Genomic DNA, 25,484 nt, shown 5'->3' on the forward strand with positions numbered 1-25,484 from the left:
AGAGTTGATATAGATCTAGATCTATATTTAACCAAAACTGTTACCAAACAAAGGTGTGGTGAAATTCATTTTTTAGCCACGGGCCATCATCGTCTTATCATTTGGTCTACTTTTTGAACAAAAAATGATGTTTAAATTTAGGTAAGCGAATTGCCAAAATGGATTAGCAAATGTTTTGAGATATTATTTTAATAAAGCATCCTTAAGTGAAATTATAAAAAGTAAATAACTGTTATCTTTGAAAAAAATATTAATTCAACCCAAATCAGACTATCAGTAGGTTTTCCTCTTAAATATCTCAATAAATTTGATGTCATAAAAACATTCTACATGCAATTGTACTATAGCCTGGTAAGCAGAGGCTCAACAAAAATAGGAAGCGGTAATTTTTGTTTGGTTTTGATATTCTATTCCAGAATCTAGATTCTAGATTTCTAGGTTTAGACTAGATTCTAGATATTAGAATCTAGATTTAGACTAAATCTAGAATTTAGATCTTTTATTAAAATGAGTATGTTAACGGTTAAACTCAGTAGTACTAAGACTAGACTGATATTATTATTAAAAACCTAGTGTCTACACTCAGAGTTCAGAGTCACTAGTGACTAGAAATCTAATCTAGATCTCTGTAGAAGTAGAATACTCTAGATCTAGATTCTAGGTCTAGATCTAGATCTACTCTACCTACAGACTGTCCTACAGTACAGTCTACACAGTACTCTAGTGCTAGTCTACACATACACTTAGACTACACTACACACTCTACACACACTCTCTAAGTTAGACCCTAACAACTACTGAAGAATAGACTTAGTCTAGACTCTAGATTTAGATTGGAATTCTAGTGACTACTCTAGATCTAGAATTAGATTTAGATTAGATCTAGAATCGAGACTTATATTAAACTGTAAACTAGTGTAGAACTGTTGTGTAGATCTCAGATGTCTAGTTTAGGTGGATGGCACCAAGACTAAAAATTGCAAAACACATAGAAGAAAAATTCTTTTTGAAAGTTTTTGCCAGTTCAATTAGGCTAACGATTAAATAGAGTTAAAAAAGTCTTAAGTTTTTTAGTTGACGACCCTGAAAGGGGTGTGGGCACACCATGACGTAAACCATGAAACGTTGCTATTGCTATGTTCTACTTGAAATAAAATAATGTGTTCACAAATTCACGTGATTTGGCAAAATGGGAGAGGGGAATGACACCAATTTAATTTATATAAACTTTTATTATTGGGGTGGGGGTGTGACACCATAAGGTGCTGCACATGCTCTTCATGTATACTTCAGTTTTTATAAGCTATTACTAAGGTAGCTGTCTCTGTCTTTATCTGTGGGTTTGGGGCAATTTTTATTTCACTTCCAATGCAGCGAAATTGTTTTAAATTCTTGAAATTTTGATCTCCAATGATGATGCAAGAATATTAATGTTTTTAACCTCGACAATTGTTTAGTTTATCGCTAGTTAAATAGTGTATATAAGTATTGTAGCCATGAAAGTTTAAGATCCATATTTAGTATTTAGGTATTTATAAACTCAATACTAGCTGTAACAAGTAACTGACAAAACTTATATTAAAAAACATCTTTTTTCTTACAATTTTTGCAGAATTTTTACAAGAGAGGATGTAAAAGCAATCTACAAATAATCGCATTCAAACAATGCATTTGTGTTGTCATATTTCCTTTGGTATACAAGACAATGGCTGACAGAGATTCAGTGGAAGATATTGAAGAGCAAATTAGAAGACTTCAAAAGAAAAAGGTTAAAAAATCATGTTTCTTGTTACTTTATCTTTTGTTATGTTTGTTAAGCTCTATATTTGATCCATTTACCAAAGAGTATCTACAATAAATTTCAGTTAGGGGCCTAACTCACTTAATATTATTATCTTAGGCCTTATTTGAAATATATCTTGTTATAAAATAACAATATCACTTAATGAAAAATGTTTCTTTGTAAAATGACATGCACTGTATTTTTTCCCTTCATTTTCAGGAAGAAGTTGAATATAAGAAAAAGCTTGATCATTTAAGATTGCTGCAAGAAGAGTTATCAAAATCCAGTTCTTCAAGTAATTTTTAATTTCTTTATATTCATTACCAGTATTGTTTCTTGTTCAGTCATATTAATCAAAATATTCTGTTCTAAATTTTTTGTTTGATATTGTTATCACTTTGTCCTTATTTTTATAAATAACAGGTTCCGGCTTAAAGAATCAAAAAGAGAGCAAAACTCGAGATAATAGAGAAACTGAAGATATACTTCAATCTCATGATGATATTTTAGCTCAACAGAAGTCTACCCGAGCAAGTTATTCTTCACTTGGTGCATCAAGCTCTGCATTGGATGATTTAAGAGAGGAGTTTCAGAGATCAGATGATTCATATAGTAAGAACAAGTTTTAATTGCCTTTTATAAAACATTCTTTTTCTTTTTAGACAATGATTGAGCTTAACCTATTTTACACAAACCACCTTCAGATTAATTATCCTGCAAAATCCCTGCTAAAGAGGGGTAACTCTGTAGATAGAATAAATTGGTTTCGAAATTTTTCTTTTATGACAAATCAATTATGAAATATAATTACATGCAATAAAGCGAAATGGTTGTAGTAGGTACTCCAAACTGCTGAAAATTGAGGTTTTTGCTAATTTTCAATACTTTTTCACTACTTTCCACCACAAAGTTCTCCCATAAAAATTAAGAGTATATTAATATAAATGGTGTGGTTAGAAAGCTTAACTTCAGCTCTACAGTAATATGTTGTTTGTTTTTATATTGGTTAAGGGAAAATAAATGTTTTTGTAGCTTGAAAAACATCTCTGCATCAATTTTTAGCAGCAAAAAAACAGCCCCTATTCTGAGGCTTTGGGCTTCAGCGCCATAACTTAGCTTAACGTACGCAGGATTGAATGACCTTTAGTGTCGTTTAAAATATTAAGTAAACTTTTTTAGTAATAATGGCTAATTTCTCAAATTTTCTCAAAATAATTGAATTTTCACCAAAATCCACTAAAAATATAAGATTTTTACTAGCATGGCCAGAAAGATGGTCAATTTTTCTATGTAAATGAAAAAATATCTCTGCAATATCAAACATAGTGTGAATGACAAAGCGCGATAATGAAACCATGTGTACCTTTCGTTCACCGACGCGATCAAGAAATTTTTTACAAAGAAAATACAAGCCCAGCGCAATCGAGATCCCTGACGTGTTTGAATCGATATCTATTTTTTCTTACACATTATATCAAAATCATAAACCGTGAGTGATCTCCCCTAAACTTTCTCAAATATTCTAATATAACACTACAAGGGATGGCAACTCGGGAAATAGACATGATTTTTAATCCATTTTTAATTACTTAAACTTTTTAAAATAGAATAGAATTTCGTAGTAAAAAAGAATTGCCCACCAAGTGAATGGCAAACAATATGTGTATAATAGTGCGGAATATTATTAGTACTTTATAAATTCATTTGCGTTATTTGAGAAAACGGAAATAGAGTAAATTACTTCCGTTGGTTAACGTAAATCATTTGAAATTTGTTAGAAGGCAGAGGATTAGATCTTTTACTTATATATGAAATTTCATTTTTCTATCTGAAACAGCACTCAAGTTATAGGCTTTTGAAAAGCTAAAAGTAGAATAAGTTCTACTTCAGGTTACTTTATCACCCAATAATTCTTTTATGTTAATTTACAGGTTGTAATTTGCTACAAATAATAGTTGAAAATAGGTCCTTACTCATACATTCAGCCTGATTTTAGTTCAGAAATGGAGCATTTTTATTAACATTTTCACTGATCTATCACTAAATTATTTTACTGAGAATATTTCTTATTTTATTAGGTTAACTGTAGTTTTACGTTTCTTTACATATCGGAATTGTTTTAGTACTTTTTAATCAATTTTAAAATACTGACTTAAAGCTGTGTTAAGGCTTAAAAGTTCCACCCCACATTATTTTCTCAAACCTAGACATTTAACTGCATGATTTATACTACTCAATTCAATTTATATAATTAGGTGACATTTTCCTCTTTAAATTGATAATTTTTACCGCAAGTAGTTTGTAATTCAGAATTACTTCGTTAAATGTTTTTAATTCACAGTCACATTATAAAAAGTTCTGTATTATAGGATTATTTATTTGCACTCATCAGTTTAATCTTCCATTCCATTTACCTTTATAGTGTTTAAATGTTTACTCAATTTTAATTTCTGTTAAGTATACTTTTTAAGTTGACTAAAATTGTTTTGTTGAAGTATGCTTATCTATAAAGTACTATTTCAACTTTATTTTTTTTCCGTTCCTTAAAAGATGCAGTTAACAAGTTAATGACTCCTGAACATAAACAAGCAATAAGAGACAATCGTGAGATATTGGTTGCAAACATGTCGCCCGGTGACTTATTCAATTTTCTTATTGCCAAAAAAATCTTTACAGAAAGTGATGTCAACAGGATAAAAGACAAAAATGGAATTGAATTAGTGAATGAGGTATCAGAAATAACTATATACGTAGATTCTGACTGTTTTCTTACATTATGTATGCACTAAAACATCGCTATAGCAATTACTTTTTACTTTTTGATTGAATGTCATAAACCTTTTTTTAGGAACTGCTAAATCTTTTAATTAAAAGATCTGACAGAGGTTTTTATGTCTTTGTTGATGCCTTACGACAAACATTACAAGATGGACTCGCTGACATAATAGATCCACCTGAAAAAAACAGTACAAGAAAAAGAAAAAGTGGTAATGAACCAAGTACAATTCTGACATTTAAAAAAATTTAAGTCTTATAATATATGGTTGTTTTATTATGTAATATCAAATGAAGTACTTTTAAATAAAGCATTTAGTTACCATGAAGCAAATAGTTATTTTAGTAAACATTAAGTAGAAGTAAGACTGCAATTTAATTTAGGTTTTGATGAATGAATGTAAAAAACATAAATAAAACCTATTTTATTAGTTTGTCTTTCAACACTTAAAAAAGAATTATTTTTATCATTATTTAGTTAAAGAAAGCACTTAAATAAATTATTAAACAAAACACTAAGCAAAAACACATTTGCATTTTTATCTTTAATTAGGTGAAATGCGTGTCAATGTTGATTGTGAGCGTGTTGTTCCAATCAATAAAAGAGTCAAAGTATGCACCTGTCAGCAGATAGAGGCCACAATTCTGAAAATAGCTGAAGGTTACTTTAAAAAATAATTACCTAAGTATTTTTATTTACATATGCTAGAAATTTCTTCCAATAATTTGTACTGATTTGTATTTCTAAAAGTTAAAGTTCCTATTATTTACATTTTTGTAAGATGCATATTCCAAGATCAAGCGAAAAGATTGTACTCCATCCAGTTTTGAACAATTCAAGAAAGAGCTCCAACAAACAAATGAACTTGTGAAGGTTGGTAGTTATTTGTTTCATTTACCTAAATTTTGATACTGTATAGTTGATCTGTGTGTTTAAATTTTTCATTTTCGCAGTTTCAGGAATCTTTCATATTTTTTTTCATCATAAGATATAGGGGATAGACTCTTAGCTTTTATTGTGTTTTGTATATTATATGTAACATAGTTATCACTTTATTTTCCTTAAAAAATGTCTTGTCAATCACAGGAAACGGTTGAAGCATATAATGCAATAAAACTGGTCTGTAGTCATGGCGAGTTGACAGATATAAGTAATGGAAGCATAAGTTTCACCATTCGACTTTCATCTTTAAAGGCTTGTCAAAGGCTCTGGGATATTTGTAACTCAGGTGTGATGCTGGCAACATTTCAGTCAAGTTTTGTAACACCCACCTTGCTGAGGAAGTCGGGTGCTAAAGACATTAAACTGAGTCTGCGTGTTTGCCAGCTGGAGTATTTAACTTGTGCAATTGAACTTGGTGAGTTTTATAAATTCAGGCAGCATGCTTGTGTTTAATTGAAAAGCAATAAGTGAGCACCAAAATCACAATATCTCATTTATTTTTAAAATTAGCGGCTGTTTGCTGATTAAAATTTTAAAAACATTTTGTCTGTACACATTCTCTAAAAAAAAATATTTAAGGAATAATACCAGTGTGAGGGGGAAGAGTGGTCTAGTGGTAGAGAGCTGGACTGCTAACCCGTAAGTCTCGAGTTTGAATCCGGGTTTAAGTCAGTAGACCATCCCAGAGTCCACCCAACTCTGATGGGTACCTAACTCACGTTAGGGAAAGTAAAGGCGTCTGGGCATAGTGCTGACCACACTATCTTTATATGCCGAGGTAACAGAAACCAGTGAACTCTACTTCACTTGCCTTATAGACTGTCAGGTTTGAAAAGGGAACTTTACTTTTTTACCAATGTGAAGGTGTGTTTTGGGGGGATCACCTGTTTTAATGTCAGTTCAGCTGGGGAAAATGTTAAGTAAATGACACTTTACAGAAGCAATTGCAGCTAAATGTTTTTCTAGTGGTTTTTAGAAAGGTAATATTAAATTTTTTTGGTATAATAAACATATTTAATTTCCAAAGGTGGTATATGAAGGAATAAAATTCATCAGGGTTTGCTAGTCCATTTGAAAATTTGAGTTACTGTAGTTGAGAAAATTTGGCATATCAGTCTAATACTAGATCAATAGTACTAAGTACCTAAGTGAATATCAATAAAACAATTTTACAAACTTTCTTTTCTCATTCAATATTTATTGTGTCAGTTATTGATAGAAATCTTTCTTGCAGCAAATAGAGAATTGCAGGTGTTAAAATCTGCTCAGTCTGGACCTACACCAATTAAGGTATTTTGTTCTAGTCCAGTAATACTATTACGTTTTTAAGTAAAATGTAATGTTTCTTTATCTATGTTGTAATTGATTTTTCAATTTAACTATACCCCTGTACAGAGAAGATTACGGCAGAAAAGAACCATTGATGAAAATAGCTCACTGGATAGCAAGCAATCTTTGACTCACATTAAGAGACAACCTTTCCAAGAAATGTATGTAAAAATTGCACTTTATTTTGTAATAAATATATTATAATAGATTTAATTTTTTTTTTTTTAAATTGATTTAATTGAACTTTGTTTCAATTTTTACCCTTTCTTTTTGCAGATCTATAAACATTTCTAACTCATCACAAGTAATGAAAGATAAGCCAAACAGTCTGTCACAAAAATCTGATCTCAAGGAGTCAATGGCAAACTGCCACAATGACTTTGGAAAACAGCCATCGAACAGTGCTAACCTGTTAGCAAATATCACTGATATCCAGAAAAATAGAACATCTTCCCCAAAGGAGATTGGTCTGAGATCACGAATAGTTAGACCAGCACATACAAATTTTGCAAAGTTGAAACAGAAAAGAGACAGACATATTGTTGCTGCCAGTTCTTCAGAAAATTTTACTAGTGTAAATAACAGACATTTAAAACACGAGGGTCTTGATATTTCTCCGTGGAAAAATATGTGCCCATACAATTTACGCTACAAAATTATATCTCTAGAAACTGGAATATCTTAGATTATTTTGCAGGATTCTTATAAACTTTTTATAAGCAATATTTTTTGCATAGACAGTTAACGTTTATTGTACTGACCTCCATTAGAAGTCATTTGTAATAATAAAATAAAAATCTTTATAATAATCTTATAATAATGCACTAAAAATAAAATTGATATCTTTATTTAGAGCTTTAATCACTCAAAAGCTTTGATTAGAGAAAGCAAGTTTTTTTTATTTTCAGTGCATTTAAAAGCTTATTAAAAAGGCTTTTATATTTATTTTCCACTTTTTAGTAATCTTTTACTAAATAAAGAGGCTTTGACTAAAAATTCCTTATGTTAAAGCCCCATTCAGTAGCTCTAAATCATTAAAAGACAATTATCTGCTACTTCTTAGTCCATGACCATGCAATAAAATCACTCAGCTGTAAAAAAAGTTCAGTTTACCTCTGATGACCATCTGATTGTAATATCTAGAGTATTTTATATTATCTCCCCTTTTAAATAAAACTGAACTTAGTAAATTATTAAATTAAATTTTAATGACTACCCTAATGTCTAGTTAGATTAATAAATAGATATTTTTGCATTTTCACTGGAGACAGATGTATCTGGAAAGCTAGAAAAAAAAAATCTCTGCAAGAATTGCCACATCTCACAGATAGGCATTTTGAACGAACTAAAAACTTATGCCTGTATTAAAAATGTATACTGTTAAAATATAGAGATATGGTATAACATTTTTAAAAAGCTATTGTTCTCTTTTGGTGTTACTGCCCACAAATGTATTTTTAAATATGTATATATACATGATGCTTTACAAGTGCCTTTAAGTTTTATGCAAGTCATTTTTATATATGCAAAGATTTGATGAATTCTGTTTTTAAAAAAAAAAGTAAAGTTCTTGTAATTTAATAAACTAAGCTGTGATGTTTTAAGATTTTTAGACACCTGAAAAATCTCTTGTTCAAAAATACAATTATTAATATGAAAGAAGCATTCTTATGGGGCTTAGATCTAATTGTTGTAATATTTATGCAAGTAACCAGGAACAAGTTTGACTTCAAAAATAGTTTCAAAACCTTCAACTCTAAAACGTTTATTTATGGCTTTTAATAAGTGCAGAATTTTTAACAAAATAATTACATGTACATAATATTTTTTACTTTTAGGGCTTGACAATACTTAATTTAAAATCAAGCAAGCTGTAGATTTTTAATTATTTTAGATTGTTTTATTTCTTTTATTTTCCAATTATTGTTTTATGCTGTTTTGACTCTCTTATAGTGATAGGTAATCATCAGCCTGTGCTTTAGCATTTCATTGAGTCGGTAAATTTCTTTTGTTAAAACCATTCTTCTATACCACCGAGGCAAGAACAAATTGTATATATTTTTAATAGTGTGTTTGAAAATTGCATATGCGTTAAGTACCAGTACTTAATTTAAAGTTAATAAAAAGTACTTCAACTACACTTGTTTTTATGTGTTTAATATGTAAATTATAAACATTATTAGCCATGGTAAATAGGAAAAACAAAACCAAGCATAGTAAAAAATTATGCACGCTTAGATGATACTTTAGTGTGCAACTTTTTTTTAGCACAACAAACTGTCCACAATGGAAAATAACAGGAAACATTTTTGGTTTGTGTGCATGCAACTGACAGCTGCTTAAATCGTACCATGGGAACGTAAATTTACATGTCCACAAAACTTGAATTTTGGAGCCCCCATTGAAGTTGATTTTGTGTACTAACTAAAATATTACTTTTAATTGATGCAGATGTAGTAAGTCTATGATTGGAAAAAACTTTCTCAAGTATTAAAAAGTTAATCTAGAATGCTTTAAAAGATAAATTAACAATCCAAATAAAAACTCTTGATATATTTAAATTATCTCATCATCTTTTCCCATTTGAGCACAAGCAAGGTACATGGAGTAGATAAAGTTAGAGTTAATCTGTTTCAACGATCTAGGCATGCAAGGTGGATGAGGTAAGCACTTTTCCCAGCAGCATTTGTTTCACTGGATAGTCGTCAGAATCAAGACTTACAGTTAGCTGTCGTCAGTGGTAACATCCCACCATTCAGCATCCCTCTACCTTATTACTTTCTTTAGTGATAAAAGTTTATTTTTTGTATGGAGAGAATATTTTTTTTAAAAAGTATTATTTTTAAAATGTTAGTAGTCATACAACTGTGGGCTGAAGAGCTGTTTCTGTCTCTATCTTTTTATTTACAAATACAGAAAAAAAAGTGCAATGCTGCCAAACTATCCAATTAGCATTTGATCCAACCCACTTGTAGTAATTTATAATAAATAGACCAATGGCCATAGTAATTTTTTAAAATGACTGTCAGGGGTCGGCAACCTGAGGCTCGCGAGCCGCATGCGGCTCTTTTGATGTCAAGGTGCGGCTCTCCAGTTCCTTGCACAAATATTAATAGTTATATTATTTCATTTTCAAAACTTATAAAAATATTATACTTTAAAGAAAAACAACTTTAAACAGGATTGTTATTTTATTCAAAATGCATCCCTCTACCAAAGTATTTTAGTTATTAACTTTCTACGGTGGAGCCAGGTACTAGACTGTGGGGAACAAGTAGGGTGGAAGATAAGCACTGCGAGAAACGAAGGACAGAAGCGACCGATACAGTTATCAAACCTATATCTAAGCCAGTTAGTCAGAGTTGAGGGCTACTTGGCTATAGGAGACACCTCCTGAGCCAGTGGGGTCCGTAAAGAAGAAAAAACAAAGTTATTGGCTTCTAAAGTGGATTGGGATTGTCCTATAGTTATATTATTTGATTACTAACTTAATCATAGCAGAGCTAGCTAGCACACTTTTTTGTGCGAAACATGTTTTTCTATCAATCAATATTAGTTCATATTTAAAGGTATTTATTTCAAATAAACAATTAAATTGATTTACCTAATTCTAATCAAATACCAGAGTATTTGAATAATAATATTAGTGGCTCTTTAAAAACTGGAAAATTTTGTAAATTGTAACTTTTGGCTCTTTCATCTCAAAAGGTTGCCGACCCCTGGACTATGTCACTATAGTCACACTACAAAATATATAGCCTATGGTTATTATAAAACAATCACCACAAACTAAAAATATGTGTCATATTTAGGGCTTTATTTATTTACGGTAACTCATATTTTTGTTATTCACATTTTAAGTATATTATGTTTCAAAAGTAACATCCAAATCTATAATTGAATAAAAAATGTACATAAAATTTCATTTTGTCAAAATTAAATGGTGAATAACCAGAAACAAGCAATAAAGGCCTAATTACAGTATCAGTTTAGTATTTAGTCATTAACAGATAAAAGCATTTGTTGTAATAATTAAATATATCATTATAATTTTTAGCAACCTAAAACTATAATTGTCATCATAACTTTTCTTTCTTTTTCTTCTTTTTTCTTTTAATTACTTCTAGATGATCTACTGCTGTTGTCTCATTCTGTTCTTGTGTCATTAAGTCTAGACTAGGTTCACATTCATCTTCCAACTTTCTTTTCTTCTTTTTCTTCTTCTTTTTACATGTTTCTGTTACTGTTTCTGTGACTTCAACATTGCTTAAAGCTTCCTTATCTTCAGAAGCAACTGTCCTTTTTTTACTTTTCCTTTTCTTCTCTATATTTTGATTAATTTCTTCTTTACCATATACTTCAGCAGGACTTGTAGAACTACTATTATGGCTGTTGACATCTTCATCTGCTGACTTCTTTTTCTTCTTCTTTTTCTTGGAGACTCTACCTTCTGTTACTTCAACATTAGGATTTATATCAGCAGTTTCATTTGTCTTGGATGATTTTTTTCTGTTTAAAGTTTCCTCAAATTTCTGATCTTGCGCTGCAACTCTGCTCAATTTCCCTTTCATTTTTATTCCAAACATTGCAGCCCTATGAAAAAAATAAATATATTGCATTATCTCTCTTAGATCTTAAGCAGGGAATCAAATTCAAAAAGAGAAAACCCACTTAAATATAGGCAGGCCATGAGTACATTTTAAAAATTTGCATTTAATATTAAACACAACATGTAACCTAGACAGCAAGGTAAATAATCCTGGCTTTAAAATGCAGGTGGTAATTTGATAAAATGGATTAAGAATTTGAAACAATGATTTAAAGGTTATATAAAACAAACCTGTGTCCTGTTGCACCACCACAAAACTTGTGAATGTCATCCAAAGTGGGTATGCTTAAATAACAGATATGTAACCATAAAATAATAATTTAATAAAAAATAATCTTTAAATATAATTAATTTTAATTTCTAACACATTATAACTTCAGCCTCAGCAAGATTTTTTACAAAAATTTTAATTTTTTTTTACCTAACAGCTTCTCCTGGTTCATCTTCACTGGAGTCTGAGTCATTTTTGTTATCCTCTTCTACACCATTTGTTAATGTTGAGCTCTGAAAGAAAATATTTAACAATTTTGTAAAAGAATAGCATTTTAATTACAAAAATCAATTTCGACAAGATTCAAGTAAATTTATTACATTTCAAGTAGGAATAGGTATTGTGACATCAATTGATGAGGCTATTTACATTAAATTAAAACTACTTCAAGTAAAAAACTACTCAAAGTTGAAAAACAAAAATTAGAATTATGAAAATTACCTGAACAAATCCCTTATAAACATTTACTGATGTGGTCTTGGGTTTTTGCTCCTTGTCATCCTGCAGAAATAATAAATATAAATTTGAATTCAATGTGTTACTGTTATGTTGAAAAGTTGTAGCTAAGAATGTCAAGATTAGATGAAGAATACCAATTTAGAAATGTAATAATGTAGACCATTTAGAGTAAATATAGCATTCAAATTTCTAATGAACATGCAGAGGATTACACAATTTTTCAGGCAATGCTAACATAATAGGATAGTGTACCTGGTATATGTAATAAAGTTAATAAAGAAAACATTGAAAACTAGTGTACATTATTATAGATAGGCTTTAGTTGTCAAGTTAAAAGATTCTACTTAGCATGGTGTCACATCACAAAATGGACATTGTAACTATTGCTACCTTTTGTTTTCCAATCTTTTGAGCAGCTTCATTAAAAACCCTTAACCACCAGTGATCTGTAAACTCTTTGCCTGGGTCATGGCCAACCTAGAATTCAAAAGTAAATTTAAACTTAAATTTATAAACCTTCAATCATCACACAAAAATTAAAAAGTTTAAAATACACTGCTGTGTTTGATTAGCAAGTCCTGTAACAGTTGTATCTTTATTCTTAGATAAGCTCAGTATTAAGCTGGACACATTTTTAAGATAATATAATCATAAAAATGTAATAAATATATTTCAATGCAGGAATGTACCAAACATAGCAAGCATATATAGGAATACTTTTTATTCAATTTGAGTAAAAACTCAACCTACTCCAGCTTTGTCCATTTTGAGGGAAACTTTGATAGGTTCAGACATGCCATTTTCTTTCTTTCCCAGTCCTGAGCCTTAAAAAAAAAAACAATTTGAAATTTAGAAATACTGCCTAAAAGAATAGCTTTATAGCAATATATTTTTTTGGAAGCCTTTTGCTTTGTCTGCCCCCTGAACTGGAGGACCCTAAATTTACTTAAACTTCAAGATAATTTGGAAAATCTACCAGGTCTAAGAATTTTGAAAGTAAGAGAGCTATGTATGTGAGTCTGTCACTATTTGTGCATGTACCAAGTCAAATGAGTTTAATATGAACTAGATTTAATTTTAAGTGTTTTAAGGGGATATGGGCAGTTTATTTCTTCTATTTTTTACAATTTAAGATCTAAAGTCTTTTGAATACTATTACCATGTTTGGACCATGAAAGTAAGTATTAAACAGCAAAAAAAGGGTTGAAAACAATTTCGGTTGTCATGGAAACCCGAAAAAACCTCCACCATTTTTAATATTTCAGTACTTTTAAAAATGCTAAGGCTTTTTTATTTATGTACTTATAGCAATCCAATTTAAACTGCTTAGGTATATTTTAGTATATATTAAAACTTTTGTCACAACGTTTTGAAATAGCTACTAGTAAGAATTTTACATGGTCTAAAAAATCGTACCCTTTTTGATATTCAAAAGTGTTAAAATTTGCATATTAATTACCAAATACTTTTTTCTATGAAAGCCATCACAATTCCCTCAGGACAAAAGTTGTATTTTTGCATGAAGAACAAGTACTAAAAATATGGTGGGCATTGTTTAATGCCAACCCTAATCCTATCCCTAACTCTAGCCATAGGTCACTAAGTGGAGACGTTTGGGAGAAAAATCTTCTTCCGAGTAGTCACTTCGTATTATTATAGGCCCTACTTCTGATAAAGTCAGATAAAGCTTTAACAATGAGGGAACTTTTTCGTACATTACTAGCCTCTGCCGATTTTACGCACATAAAACGATAGATCACCAAAATTAGTTAGTCACCTTTTTTTTCCCCCACATAGACTACTAGAATCAGGGTTCATACTGTTTTTTGAAAATGAAATTCCAGACTTTTTCCAGACATTTTCCAGACTTTTTTGGAAAAATTCCAGACTTTAGACAGATAATGTGTTAGCGAATAATTTTTTTAAATGATGCACTATTTGTACTGTCATTATAATTACTTATACTAAATTGACATTTATTTTAGGCAATTGAGCTATATTCATAGTGAACTTTCTCTAGCCGAATTGACAGAAAATCACTTTTCTAAGTTTGCCTACTCCACCCTACCTAAAATTTTAACAATTAAAAAATTGATTAAAATGATGCAACTATTTTGTTTCCAACATTAGACTTATGTAATCTGTTCCTGATCTAATTGCTTATGTTTTCAATTAAACTATCATTAAAATGGTATTGCATAATAGTGAGAGTTAATTACTTTAAAGAATAATAATGTAATGTATTAATTTAGGTCTGCTCTTGTTAAGTAGCCTATAGGCTACTTGTAAAAAAAAAATATGGTGCAAAAAAAAAAAAAAAAAAAACTGTATGTGCTTATAGTAATAGCTGAGAAACGGGTCTACAATAAAAAAAATTGCCGGTATCCTCCCCCCCCCCCCACAGACATGGTGAAGCGGTCACTGTGAGGTCATAGTGGTCTAGACTTCAGTATAACATGAACTGTGCTGTGACTTATACCCCCTCCCCCACCCTACTTACCAAGCAGTACCAACTACCAACTTGGGGTCACGGTGAGTTCACACAAGTAACCGATGTTGCAAGGAGGGGCGGGGTAGTCTAACTTTAATCGTCAGCATTTGCAAAGATATCAAAAATAGTTTAATGGAAGGTGAATTAAAATTAAAGGGGTCATCCATTTATGACGTACACATGGAGGGGGGAAGGGGTCGGAAGATTTTGTGATTACATTCTAAAACAAACATAAAACTTGTATCTTGCAAGTAGAAAGTAAAATTAAGACGACTGTGCTGGTGTTTTAAAAACCATCACAGCGTGTAAGTAAAACACGGTATTTATATCTGCCTTAACATTATTGCAAGAACGTGTCGTCACACTTTATAAAACCCTCCTCCCGACTTTCCGGAGTGTGACGTCATTTATGGACTACTCCTAAATAAAAATAGTACCTCTTTGTTAAGCTGAAGCAAACAGAAATACAGGTATGAACCCAAGGAGGCCTTGCGACTTATTAATCTTATAAATGTTAATATTAATCCAAAGTAAGTGAACGCGTGTGGACAGAGGGGGGGGGGGGGGGGGGAGGAGGAGTGGGGAAAGGGGAAAGGGGGTGGGTCTAAAATCGGAAAAATTGTTGTAAGTCATAAACGGATGACGCCTTACAGACTGATACATTATATCTAAACAACCACTCACACATCTCCCCCATAAATTTTGTTAACGATGAAAAAATAGCGGGTAAAATCGAGAGCCTAACAATCATGACGGCGATCATTCTTTCATTAAATGACAATTGTACGTACTTGTAACACATTCACACGGTTAGTCGTGCCACAAAATATCTATTCCCTCCCTTCCCCTCTTCTCCCAATGACGTAGTAACTGAGCATCCGTCTTTTTTCTGCAAACCAGCGGAAAAACGTCACAGTACAGTGTAAACCCGCGCGATAGCGCGGGGAAAAAAATTGGAGTAAATTCACTTAAAAAAAAAAACATTTGTTTTTAAGTTGGAAAATATGGACTACGAAGTTTTGTTTCTAAAACTAGATTCCAGACTTTTTCCAGACTTTTAAAAAATCCTGCCCAAAAACTAGCGATTTTCCAGACTTTTTTAAGTCTTAAATTCACTTTTCTAAATTCAAGACTTTTTCCAGACTTTCCAGACTGCGTACGAACCCTGTAGAATCTAGTCTCGGCAGATTTTACGTCGATCTAGCATTCTGATTCTAGCTAGATCTAGTAGCGGTAGTAGCTAGCTACTAGCTAGACTAGGGGTTTGCCAACCCCGTGCCAGCGGGCGCCATGGCGCCCGCCGAACGATTCGCATGTGCCCGCCTCTCACTATTCGACAGAGACATAATTTTTTTCATAAACATTATTGAAAGGTTGAACGGGATGGAAATCGAAAGTTTGAAGGGGAGGGGGTGAAAATCTGGAAGGAGTTTGTCGTTTTAAAAGAGGTGGTGTGCCCGCCACCCTGCCGATATTTTAGAATGTGCTCTAGAGTAAAAAAAAAGTTGGGAACCCCTGAGCTAGACCCTAAAATGATCTAAAATAGTAAAAAACGATAGATTCCGATCCGATCTGTCATTCCGTCTTTGGTCTTTGACCTTTGTTGACATACCTTCTGTCCAGCCTTGTTTTTTCAGCATACGTTTTGCAAAATCTAATCCAGCCATTATTTTAGAGGAACAATAAAGAGTTGAAGCAGTAGATTTTTATAGAAATTGTAAGTTATTCTAGCACGTGTGTATCGTTCTTTTAGTTTATCATATTTGTTTACAAGATGAAAGGGAAGCTACTCTATCTAAATATGTAACATTAAATACGCAAAGGCCAGGACCTTGTCAATGTTGAAGCAAAATGTTATTTTTAATGATCTATCTATGCCATTGATAATGATAAATAATTAGGCATCGTAGTGATTCAGAGCGGTTTTATGAATTTATAATTGTAGTTTACAAATAATAAACTTTTTCTTTACCATCAGTTTCAGTTTCAAGTTAAGAAATTATGAAAAAAATAATATTCTTTAAAATTAAAGTAACTGGTTAAATTTCACTAAAATGCCTGGGTTACAGCAGAATCAAAATAAATACATCCTTAACTAATGCTTTAAATTAAAAACAACAACAACAACAAGAAAACTGAAACTATAAAGATTAGATTTCTTAACCTATATTTTCTCAGATAAGCTCCGATCTGCGATGCTTAATTGGAGAAAATAGGCTTACAATTATTACTGTAGAAATGTTTTGAGTAGTTTTCTTTTTTGTGTGTGTGTAACAAGATATTGGTTTTAACAGGTTTTTTACCTTTCAAAATTCTGGTGACAAACCAACACGACTAACAACAGTACGTTTTAAAAAAATAGATTTACATAACCCTCTCAACTCTTTCTAGGCATATTTGACACTCTTTGCTGTATTGCTTCATATATGAATTTTGAATGTATTTGATAAGATTTAATACTGCGACTTTTTAATTACGACTTACCTTTCAAATTATGTATTTTATAGGTGTTTATTTTAGGCACCAGGTTTTTTGGTTGTTGCTTAAAGAAAGGCAGAGTTTTAAAAAACATTTTTAGAAACTAGAGCGATTGGCTTTATGGTTACCTCCCATTTGTCAATTAACGGCGTATCGAATTTGCATGACTGTTAGAATGTCATTTTTCAACGCCAGGGGTAAGAATATTTAATCCATTCATGTAAGAGACAGCTTGTGAATTTCTTGACCCCTGTAAAATGTTGGTTATCTCCCTTTAAGTCATCCGTTGATTTCTAAAACATGCTTGTAATTTCTGTGATTTTTTAATGGTTACCTCTCACATATCATCCGTTGATTTCTAAAACTTATGATTTTCTGTTAATTTTTTATAGTAACCTCATATATATCATCAGCTCATTTATCAAATTGGTGTTTGATTTTCTTGATACCGTGTAAATTGTTTGTTATTTCCCATAATGTCAAACCCGTTGATGCATCAGGCTTGTTCGTTAATTTATGGACCATATGTTTGTTGTTTGTATATACTGGTAAGTTTTATGGTTTTAGATATAGATCTTAATTAATCCAATGATGCAGGCATACATGTTATGATATACTTGTTATAAGAAACATCTAATGATATGTGTCATATAAATCTTAAATAATGCAGGCATACATGTTATGATATACTTGTCATAAAAAAAGTCTAATAATATGTGCCAAATAAATCTAAATCTAATGATGTAAGCATATATGTTATTGATGTACTTGTCATAAGAAAGTATAATGATATGTGCCAACATCTAATATGGTATTGGCTTATATCTAATTATATGAGCCTACATCTTATGTTATGCATCAGATGCATTAGATTCTAATAATATACACCTGATAAAATAACCTATAATATAAGTTTGTATACAACGGATAGCAACGTAATCATCCAACTTTGTGCAACACAGTATCTCAGAAGTTGGCGTGATAGATTTGACAAGATGCACGGCTAGGTTTGACCAGTTACTCAGCTAGGTTTGACCACTTATTCAGCTAGGTTTGACCAGTTATTCAGCTAGGTTTGACCAGTACTCAGCTAGGTTTGACCAGTTATTCAGCTAGGTTTGACCAGTACTCAGCTAGGTTTTACCAGTACTCAGCTAGGTTTGACCATTTATTCAGCTAGGTTTGACCAGTACTCAGCTAGGTTTGACCAGCACTCAGCTAGGTTTGACCAGTCACTCAGCTAGGTTTGACCAGTCACTCAGCTAGGTTTGCCCAGTCACTCAGCTAGGTTTGACCAGTCACTCAGCTAGGTTTGACCAGTCACTCAGCTAGGTTTGACCAGCTAGGTTTGACCAGTCACTCAGCTAGGTATGACCAGTCACTCAGCTAGGTTTGACCAGCTAGGTTAGACCAGTCACCCAGCTAAGTTTGACCAGTCACTCAGCTAGGTTTGACCAGTCACTCAGCTAGGTTTGACCAGCTAGGTTTGACCAGTCACTCAGCTAGGTTTGACCAGTCACTCAGCTAGGTTTGACCAGCTAGGTTTGACCAGTCACTCAGCTAGGTTAGACCAGTCACTCAGCTAGGTTTGACCAGTCACTCAGCTAGATTTGACCAATCTCTCAGCTAGGTTTGACCAGCTAGGTTAGACCAGTCACCCAGCTAAGTTTGACCAGTCACTCAGCTAGGTTTGACCAGTCACTCAGCTAGGTTTGACCAGTCACTCAGCTAGATTTGACCAGTCTCTCAGCTAGGTTTGACCAGCTAGGTTAGACCAGTCACCCAGCTAAGTTTGACCAGTCACTCAGCTAGGTTTGACCAGTCACTCAGCTAGGTTTGACCAGTCACTCAGCTAGGTTTGACCAGTCACTCAGCTAGGTTTGACCAGTCACTCAGCTAGGTTTTACCAGTCACTCAGCTAGATTTGACTAGTCTCTCAGCTAGGTTTGACCAGTCACTCAGTTAGATTTGACCAGTCACTCAGCTAGGTTTGACCAGCTAGGTTAGACCAGTCACCCAGCTAAGTTTGACCAGTCACTCAGCTAGGTTTGACCAGTCACTCAGCTAGGTTTGACCAGTCACTCAGCTAGGTTTGACCAGTCTCTCAGCTAGGTTTGACCAGCTAGGTTAGACCAGTCACTCAGCTAGGTTTGACCAGTCACTCAGCTAGGTTTGACCAGTCACTCAGCTAGGTTTGCCCAGTCACTCAGCTAGATTTGACTAGTCTCTCAGCTAGGTTTGACCAGTCACTCAGCTAGGTTTGACCAGCTAGGTTTGACCAGTCACTCAGCTAGGTTAGACCAGTCACTCAGCTAGGTTTGACCAGTCACTCAGCTAGATTTGACCAGCTAGGTTAGACCAGTCACTCAGCTAGGTTTGACCAGTCACTCAGCTAGGTTTGACCAGCTAGGTTTGACCAGTCACTCAGCTAGATTTGACCAGTCTCTCAGCTAGGTTTGACCAGCTAGGTTAGAGCAGTCACCCAGCTAAGTTTGACCAGTCACTCAGCTAGGTTTGACCAGTCACTCAGCTAGGTTTGACCAGTCACTCAGCTAGATTTGACCAGTCTCTCAGCTAGGTTTGACCAGCTAGGTTAGACCAGTCACCCAGCTTAGTTTGACCAGTCACTCAGCTAGGTTTGACCAGTCACTCAGCTAGGTTTGACCAGTCACTCAGCTAGGTTTGACCAGTCACTCAGCTAGGTTTGACCAGCTAGGTTTGACCAGTCACTCAGCTAGGTTTGACCAGTCACTCAGCTAGGTTTGACCAGCTAGGTTAGACCAGTCACCCAGCTAAGTTCGACCAGTCACTCAGCTAGGTTTGACCAGTCACTCAGCTAGGTTTGACCAGCTAGGTTTGACCAGTCACTCAGCTAGGTTTGATCAGTCACTCAGCTAGGTTTGACCAGCTAGGTTTGACCAGTCACTCAGCTAGGTTAGACCAGTCACTCAGCTAGGTTTGACCAGTCACTCAGCTAGATTTGAACAATCTCTCAGCTAGGTTTGACCAGCTAGGTTAGACCAGTCACCCAGCTAAGTTTGACCAGTCACTCAGCTAGGTTTGACCAGTCACTCAGCTAGGTTTGACCAGTCACTCAGCTAGGTTTGACCAGTCACTCAGCTAGATTTGACCAGTCTCTCAGCTAGGTTTGACCAGCTAGGTTAGACCAGTCACCCAGCTAAGTTTGACCAGTCACTCAGCTAGGTTTGACCAGTCACTCAGCTAGGTTTAACCAGTCACTCAGCTAGGTTTGACCAGTCACTCAGCTAGGTTTGACCAGTCACTCAGCTAGGTTTGACCAGTCACTCAGCTAGATTTGACTAGTCTCTCAGCTAGGTTTGACCAGTCACTCAGTTAGATTTGACCAGTCTATCAGCTAGGTTTGACCAGCTAGGTTAGACCAGTCACCCAGCTAAGGTTAGACCAGTCACTCAGCTAGGGTTGACCAGCTAGGTTTGACCAGTCACTCAGCTAGGTTAGACCAGTCACTCAGCTAGGTTTGACCAGTCACTCAGCTAGATTTGACCAGTCTCTCAGCTAGGTTTGACCAGCTAGGTTAGAGCAGTCACCCAGCTAAGTTTGACCAGTCACTCAGCTAGGTTTGACCAGTCACTCAGCTAGGTTTGACCAGTCACTCAGCTAGGTTTGACCAGCTAGGTTTGACCAGTCACTCAGCTAGGTTTGACCAGTCACTCAGCTAGGTTTGACCAGCTAGGTTTGACCAGTCACTCAGCTAGGTTTGACCAGCTAGGTTAGACCAGTCACCCAGCTAAGTTTGACCAGTCACTCAGCTAGGTTTGACCAGCTAGGTTAGACCAGTCACCCAGCTAAGTTTGACCAGTCACTCAGCTAGGTTTGACCAGTCACTCAGCTAGGTTTGACCAGCTAGGTTTGACCAGTCACTCAGCTAGGTTTGACCAGTCACTCAGCTAGGTTTGACCAGCTAGGTTTGACCAGTCACTCAGCTAGGTTAGACCAGTCACTCAGCTAGGTTTGACCAGTCACTCAGCTAGATTTGACCAATCTCTCAGCTAGGTTTGACCAGCTAGGTTAGACCAGTCACCCAGCTAAGTTTGACCAGTCTTTCAGCTAGGTTTGACCAGTTACTCAGCTAGGTTTGACCAGTCACTCAGCTAGATTTGACCAGTCTCTCAGCTAGGTTTGACCAGCTAGGTTAGACCAGTCACCCAGCTAAGTTTGACCAGTCACTCAGCTAGGTTTGACCAGTCACTCAGCTAGGTTTGACCAGTCACTCAGCTAGGTTTGACCAGTCTCTCAGCTAGGTTTGACCAGCTAGGTTAGACCAGTCACTCAGCTAGGTTTGACCAGTCACTCAGCTAGGTTTGACCAGTCACTCAGCTAGGTTTGCCCAGTCACTCAGCTAGATTTGACTAGTCTCTCAGCTAGGTTTGACCAGTCACTCAGCTAGGTTAGACCAGTCACTCAGCTAGGTTTGACCAGTCACTCAGCTAGATTTGACCAGCTAGGTTAGACCAGTCACTCAGCTAGGTTTGACCAGTCACTCAGCTAGGTTTGACCAGCTAGGTTTGACCAGTCACTCAGCTAGATTTGACCAGTCTCTCAGCTAGGTTTGACCAGCTAGGTTAGAGCAGTCACCCAGCTAAGTTTGACCAGTCACTCAGCTAGGTTTGACCAGTCACTCAGCTAGGTTTGACCAGTCACTCAGCTAGATTTGACCAGTCTCTCAGCTAGGTTTGACCAGCTAGGTTAGACCAGTCACCCAGCTAAGTTTGACCAGTCACTCAGCTAGGTTTGACCAGTCACTCAGCTAGGTTTGACCAGTCACTCAGCTAGGTTTGACCAGTCACTCAGCTAGGTTTGACCAGCTAGGTTTGACCAGTCACTCAGCTAGGTTTGACCAGTCACTCAGCTAGGTTTGACCAGCTAGGTTAGACCAGTCACCCAGCTAAGTTCGACCAGTCACTCATCTAGGTTTGACCAGTCACTCAGCTAGGTTTGACCAGCTAGGTTTGACCAGTCACTCAGCTAGGTTTGATCAGTCACTCAGCTAGGTTTGACCAGCTAGGTTTGACCAGTCACTCAGCTAGGTTAGACCAGTCACTCAGCTAGGTTTGACCAGTCACTCAGTTAGATTTGACCAATCTCTCAGCTAGGTTTGACCAGCTAGGTTAGACCAGTCACCCAGCTAAGTTTGACCAGTCACTCAGCTAGGTTTGACCAGTCACTCAGCTAGGTTTGACCAGTCACTCAGCTAGGTTTGACCAGTCACTCAGCTAGATTTGACCAGTCTCTCAGCTAGGTTTGACCAGCTAGGTTAGACCAGTCACCCAGCTAAGTTTGACCAGTCACTCAGCTAGGTTTGACCAGTCACTCAGCTAGGTTTAACCAGTCACTCAGCTAGGTTAGACCAGTCACTCAGCTAGGTTTGACCAGTCACTCAGCTAGGTTTGACTAGTCACTCAGCTAGGTTTGCCCAGTCACTCAGCTAGGTTTGACCAGTCACTCAGCTAGGTTTGACCAGCTAGGTTTGACCAGTCACTCAGCTAGGTTAGACCAGTCACTCAGCTAGGTTTGACCAGTCACTCAGCTAGATTTGACCAGTCTCTCAGCTAGGTTTGACCAGCTAGGTTAGAGCAGTCACCCAGCTAAGTTTGACCAGTCACTCAGCTAGGTTTGACCAGTCACTCAGCTAGGTTTGACCAGTCACTCAGCTAGGTTTGACCAGCTAGGTTTGACCAGTCACTCAGCTAGGTTTGACCAGTCACTCAGCTAGGTTTGACCAGCTAGGTTTGACCAGTCACTCAGCTAGGTTTGACCAGCTAGGTTAGACCAGTCACCCAGCTAAGTTTGACCAGTCACTCGGCTAGGTTTGACCAGCTAGGTTAGACCAGTCACCCAGCTAAGTTTGACCAGTCACTCAGCTAGGTTTGACCAGTCACTCAGCTAGGTTCGACCAGCTAGGTTTGACCAGTCACTCAGCTAGGTTTGACCAGTCACTCAGCTAGGTTTGACCAGCTAGGTTTGACCAGTCACTCAGCTAGGTTTGACCAGTCACTCAGCTAGATTTGACCAATCTCTCAGCTAGGTTTGACCAGCTAGGTTAGACCAGTCACCCAGCTAAGTTTGACCAGTCACTCAGCTAGGTTTGACCAGTCACTCAGCTAGGTTTGACCAGTCACTCAGCTAGATTTGACCAGTCTCTCAGCTAGGTTTGACCAGCTAGGTTAGACCAGTCACCCAGCTAAGTTTGACCAGTCACTCAGCTAGGTTTGACCAGTCACTCAGCTAGGTTTAACCAGTCACTCAGCTAGGTTTGACCAGTCACTCAGCTAGGTTTGACCAGTCACTCAGCTAGGTTTGACCAGTCACTCAGCTAGATTTGACTAGTCTCTCAGCTAGGTTTGACCAGTCACTCAGTTAGATTTGACCAGTCTATCAGCTAGGTTTGACCAGCTAGGTTAGACCAGTCACCCAGCTAAGTTTGACCAGTCACTCAGCTAGGTTTGACCAGTCACTCAGCTAGGTTTGACCAGTCACTCAGCTAGGTTTGACCAGTCTCTCAGCTAGGTTTGACCAGCTAGGTTAGACCAGTCACTCAGCTAGGTTTGACCAGTCACTCAGCTAGGTTTGACCAGTCACTCAGCTAGGTTTGCCCAGTCACTCAGCTAGATTTGACTAGTCTCTCAGCTAGGTTTGACCAGTCACTCAGCTAGGTTTGACCAGCTAGGTTAGACCAGTCACCCAGCTAAGTTTGACCAGTCACTCAGCTAGGTTTGACCAGTCACTCAGCTAGGTTTGACCAGTCACTCAGCTAGGTTTGACCAGCTAGGTTTGACCAGTCACTCAGCTAGGTTTGACCAGTCACTCAGCTAGGTTTGACCAGCTAGGTTTGACCAGTCACTCAGCTAGGTTAGACCAGTCACTCAGCTAGGTTTGACCAGTCACTCAGCTAGATTTGACCAATCTCTCAGCTAGGTTTGACCAGCTAGGTTAGACCAGTCACCCAGCTAAGTTTGACCAGTCACTCAGCTAGGTTTGACCAGTCACTCAGCTAGGTTTGACCAGTCACTCAGCTAGGTTTAACCAGTCACTCAGCTAGGTTTGACCAGTCACTCAGCTAGGTTTGACCAGTCACTCAGCTAGGTTAGACCAGTCACTCAGCTAGATTTGACTAGTCTCTCAGCTAGGTTTGACCAGTCACTCAGTTAGATTTGACCAGTCTATCAGCTAGGTTTGACCAGCTAGGTTAGACCAGTCACCCAGCTAAGTTTGACCAGTCACTCAGCTAGGTTTGACCAGTCACTCAGCTAGGTTTGACCAGTCACTCAGCTAGGTTTGACCAGTCTCTCAGCTAGGTTTGACCAGCTAGGTTTGACCAGTCACTCAGCTAGGTTTGACCAGTCACTCAGCTAGATTTGACCAGTCTCTCAGCTAGGTTTGACCAGCTAGGTTAGACCAGTCACCCAGCTAAGTTTGACCAGTCACTCAGCTAGGTTTGACCAGTCACTCAGCTAGGTTTGACCAGTCACTCAGCTAGGTTTGACCAGCTAGGTTTGACCAGTCACTCAGCTAGGTTTGACCAGTCACTCAGCTAGGTTTGACCAGCTAGGTTTGACCAGTCACTCAGCTAGGCTAGACCAGTCACTCAGCTAGGTTTGACCAGTCACTCAGCTAGATTTGACCAATCTCTCAGCTAGGTTTGACCAGCTAGGTTAGACCAGTCACCCAGCTAAGTTTGACCAGTCACTCAGCTAGGTTTGACCAGTCACTCAGCTAGGTTTGACCAGTCACTCAGCTAGATTTGACCAGTCTCTCAGCTAGGTTTGACCAGCTAGGTTAGACCAGTCACCCAGCTAAGTTTGACCAGTCACTCAGCTAGGTTTGACCAGTCACTCAGCTAGGTTTGACCAGTCACTCAGCTAGGTTTAACCAGTCACTCAGCTAGGTTTGACCAGTCACTCAGCTAGGTTTGACCAGTCACTCAGCTAGGTTTGACCAGCTAGGTTAGACCAGTCACCCAGCTAAGTTTGACCAGTCACTCAGCTAGGTTTGACCAGTCACTCAGCTAGGTTTGACCAGTCACTCAGCTAGGTTTGACCAGTCACTCAGCTAGGTTTGACCAGTCACTCAGCTAGGTTAGACCAGTCACTCAGCTAGGTTTGACCAGTCACTCAGCTAGGTTTGACCAGTCACTCAGCTAGGTTGACCAGTACTCAGCTAGGTACTCAGTATCTGTTAAGTTGAATGAGCCTCAGAGGTAAAAATCAGATACGAGGCATTGCCTTCGATGGGAACGGAGCCCACAATTTAATATAACGTCTAGAGATATGGGATAGGGGCCAGAAATGTACCATACTGGCTAGA

At 36.3% G+C, this 25,484-nt stretch overlaps 2 protein-coding genes across 4 annotated transcripts; one reads left to right on the forward strand and one right to left on the reverse strand.

Annotated features, from left to right (window-relative positions):
* The first annotated feature begins 330 nt into the window (after positions 1–330).
* Positions 331–8,970, forward strand: LOC131939757 (uncharacterized). 3 transcript variants are annotated; one of them, XM_059298243.1, is made up of 12 exons: positions 331–382; positions 1,613–1,768; positions 2,003–2,078; positions 2,207–2,395; positions 4,334–4,512; positions 4,632–4,770; positions 5,112–5,219; positions 5,341–5,432; positions 5,646–5,916; positions 6,736–6,791; positions 6,897–6,991; positions 7,107–8,970. In XM_059298243.1, the coding sequence occupies exons 2-12, from the start codon at positions 1,706–1,708 to the stop codon at positions 7,513–7,515; spliced, it is 1,677 nt and encodes a 558-aa protein (XP_059154226.1). In that variant the 5' UTR covers positions 331–382; positions 1,613–1,705; the 3' UTR covers positions 7,516–8,970. The 3 variants fall into 3 exon arrangements, with proteins under 3 accessions (XP_059154226.1, XP_059154227.1, XP_059154225.1); XM_059298244.1 differs by lacking the exon at positions 331–382 and adding an exon at positions 389–396; XM_059298242.1 differs by lacking the exon at positions 331–382 and adding an exon at positions 422–511.
* Positions 8,971–10,628: 1,658 nt separating this feature from the next.
* LOC131939755 (G patch domain-containing protein 4) lies at positions 10,629–16,473 on the reverse strand. The gene is made up of 7 exons (XM_059298240.1): positions 16,273–16,473; positions 12,920–12,993; positions 12,560–12,646; positions 12,152–12,211; positions 11,861–11,943; positions 11,671–11,724; positions 10,629–11,423 (listed from the first exon to the last, which is right to left on the reverse strand). Exons 1-7 carry the CDS (start codon positions 16,325–16,327, stop codon positions 10,910–10,912), a joined length of 927 nt encoding a protein of 308 aa, XP_059154223.1. The 5' UTR covers positions 16,328–16,473; the 3' UTR covers positions 10,629–10,909.
* Positions 16,474–25,484: the final 9,011 nt, after the last annotated feature.

This window comes from Physella acuta, unplaced genomic scaffold (genome assembly GCF_028476545.2).
Source record: "Physella acuta isolate Inbredline_101_S28 unplaced genomic scaffold, ASM2847654v3 ptg000291l, whole genome shotgun sequence".
Lineage (NCBI taxonomy): Eukaryota > Metazoa > Mollusca > Gastropoda > Physidae > Physella > Physella acuta.